At 51.2% G+C, this 2,186-nt stretch overlaps 1 protein-coding gene across 1 annotated transcript; it reads left to right on the top strand.

Annotated features, from left to right (window-relative positions):
• The first annotated feature begins 6 nt into the window (after positions 1 to 6).
• Positions 7 to 2,147, top strand: pou4f2 (POU class 4 homeobox 2). The gene is made up of 2 exons (XM_017413331.3): positions 7 to 417; positions 750 to 2,147. The coding sequence occupies exons 1-2, from the start codon at positions 193 to 195 to the stop codon at positions 1,683 to 1,685; spliced, it is 1,161 nt and encodes a 386-aa protein (XP_017268820.1). The 5' UTR covers positions 7 to 192; the 3' UTR covers positions 1,686 to 2,147.
• The last annotated feature ends 39 nt before the right edge of the window (positions 2,148 to 2,186 follow it).

Raw genomic sequence — 2,186 nt, forward strand, 5'->3', positions numbered from 1 at the left:
AAAAAAAAAAAAAAAAAAAATCTTCATACCTGCGCACGTAATAATAAATAGATGTGATCCAGTGTTGGACCAGCAGCCTGCACACGTTTTCCTCTACTCCAGATTCCTGCAGAAGCTCCCAGCTCCACGAGGAGGCGGAGTCTGAACTTATAAAAAAGGGAACTTTTCTGCGCTCTGCACGCCACAGCAAATATGATGATGATGTCTCTGAACAGCAAGCAGCCCTTCAGCATGGCGCACACCAGCTTGCCCGAGCCCAAGTACTCCTCGCTGCATTCCTCCTCGTCCTCCGCCACCCTGACTTCCAATGCGCCCTCGTCGTCCTGCTCGTCCTCGCGCCACAGCAGCAGCACCATCATCATCAGCAGCAGCAGCAGCTCGGAGGCGATGCGCAGAGCCTGTCTCCCAACCCCACCGGTACGTATTCTGCATAATCACAGCTTAAAGGCACATTTTGACAGCCCACTTTTTTCCCCCCTCGCTTGATGTTTTTTTCATGTCTGCACAGCAAATCACCCAACACCTCCATATTTTTTTTCTTCCTCAGCTCAACTTATGTATTCAGTCGGCTTTGCCTTTCGTATTAATTTTTATGACCTGGGATGTTGCATGTGTCTTGTTTTGTGTGCTCCCTCCTTTTTTTTCTAAAGGATTTCTCTTTTTTTCACAATCTGGAAATGTTTTAAACCGAGGAGTGGAGGGAGAATTCCCTGCTGACAGTTATGTGTGCATTCTATTTGCAATTGCAGAGCAATATATTCGGAGGCTTGGATGAGAGTTTGTTGGCCCGGGCTGAAGCTCTCGCGGCGGTGGATATAGTCTCGCAGACCAAGAGCCACCACCACCCTCCACATCACAGCCCCTTCAAACCGGACGCCACCTACCACACCATGAACACGCTCCCCTGCACGTCGTCGTCGACCTCCTCCTCCTCGGTGCCTATCTCTCACCCGTCCGCGCTGTCCGGCCACCACCATCACCACCACCACCACCACCACCATCACCAGCCCCACCAGGCGCTGGAGGGGGACCTGCTGGACCACATCACCCCGGGACTGGCGCTGGGAGCCATGGCGGGGCCGGATGGATCGGTGGTTTCCACGCCTGCGCACCCTGCCCACATGGCGGGCATGAACCACATGCACCAGGCGGCCATCAACATGGCCCACGCGCACGGGCTGCCGCCGCACATGGGCATGAACGACGTGGACGCCGATCCCAGGGACTTGGAGGCGTTCGCGGAGAGGTTTAAGCAGAGGCGGATCAAACTCGGGGTCACGCAGGCGGACGTGGGGTCAGCTCTGGCCAGCCTGAAGATACCCGGGGTGGGCTCCCTCAGCCAGAGCACCATCTGCCGATTCGAGTCCCTCACGCTGTCGCACAACAACATGATCGCGCTGAAGCCCATCCTGCAAGCGTGGCTGGAGGAAGCCGAGAAGTCGCACAGGGAGAAGCTGAACAAGCCCGAGCTGTTCAACGGCGCGGAAAAGAAGAGGAAGCGCACGTCCATCGCCGCGCCGGAGAAGAGATCACTGGAGGCCTACTTCGCCATCCAGCCGCGACCCTCCTCGGAGAAAATCGCAGCGATCGCGGAGAAGCTGGATCTGAAAAAGAACGTGGTGCGGGTCTGGTTTTGCAACCAGCGGCAGAAACAGAAACGGATGAAGTACTCCGCATGCGTCTAAAACAAAAAAATAATAATTAAAAAAACACTAAAAAAATAAACAAGACAAGAAAGGGGACTTGGAACTGTTTAAATCCGATTTGTATCATATTTCCTATCACACTCCTCTTTTTTTTTCTTCAATCAATAATGACTTCGAACTTCGAATAAAATTCCTACAAACGAACAATGACTGAAAAAAATATCTCGAAACCACCCATCAGTCTTTTACGCCCGGGGAGATGGAGATGTGGAGTCCAGCAAAGGCATCGCAAGTAAGACCACTGTTTCCACACTTACTATGCCTCACCTTTTTAACGCAGTCAGACTCACAGGACTCTATAGGCTTCAGTTTTTCAGTTTTTATTTTCATTCATATTTCATTTCAAGTGAAATAGTTTGCATTACACCCCTCTAACTGAAAGTAGCATTAAAAAATAACTCAAAGCACTTGTTAATTGGTGTTTCGATTTTATTTATTTATTTATTTTTTTTTTGGGGGGGGGGGGGGGGGGGGTCCACA

Source organism: Kryptolebias marmoratus, linkage group LG3 (genome assembly GCF_001649575.2).
Source record: "Kryptolebias marmoratus isolate JLee-2015 linkage group LG3, ASM164957v2, whole genome shotgun sequence".
Taxonomy (NCBI): Eukaryota; Metazoa; Chordata; class Actinopteri; order Cyprinodontiformes; family Rivulidae; genus Kryptolebias; species Kryptolebias marmoratus.

Excerpts from the sequence above, each read along its gene's own strand:
- pou4f2 (XM_017413331.3), top strand. The coding sequence starts at position 193 with ATGATGATGATGTCTCTGAACAGCAAGCAGCCCTTCAGCATGGCGCAC. Across the intron at positions 418-749 it reads CCTGTCTCCCAACCCCACCG|AGCAATATATTCGGAGGCTT; the intron begins GTACGTATTCTG and ends TTGCAATTGCAG.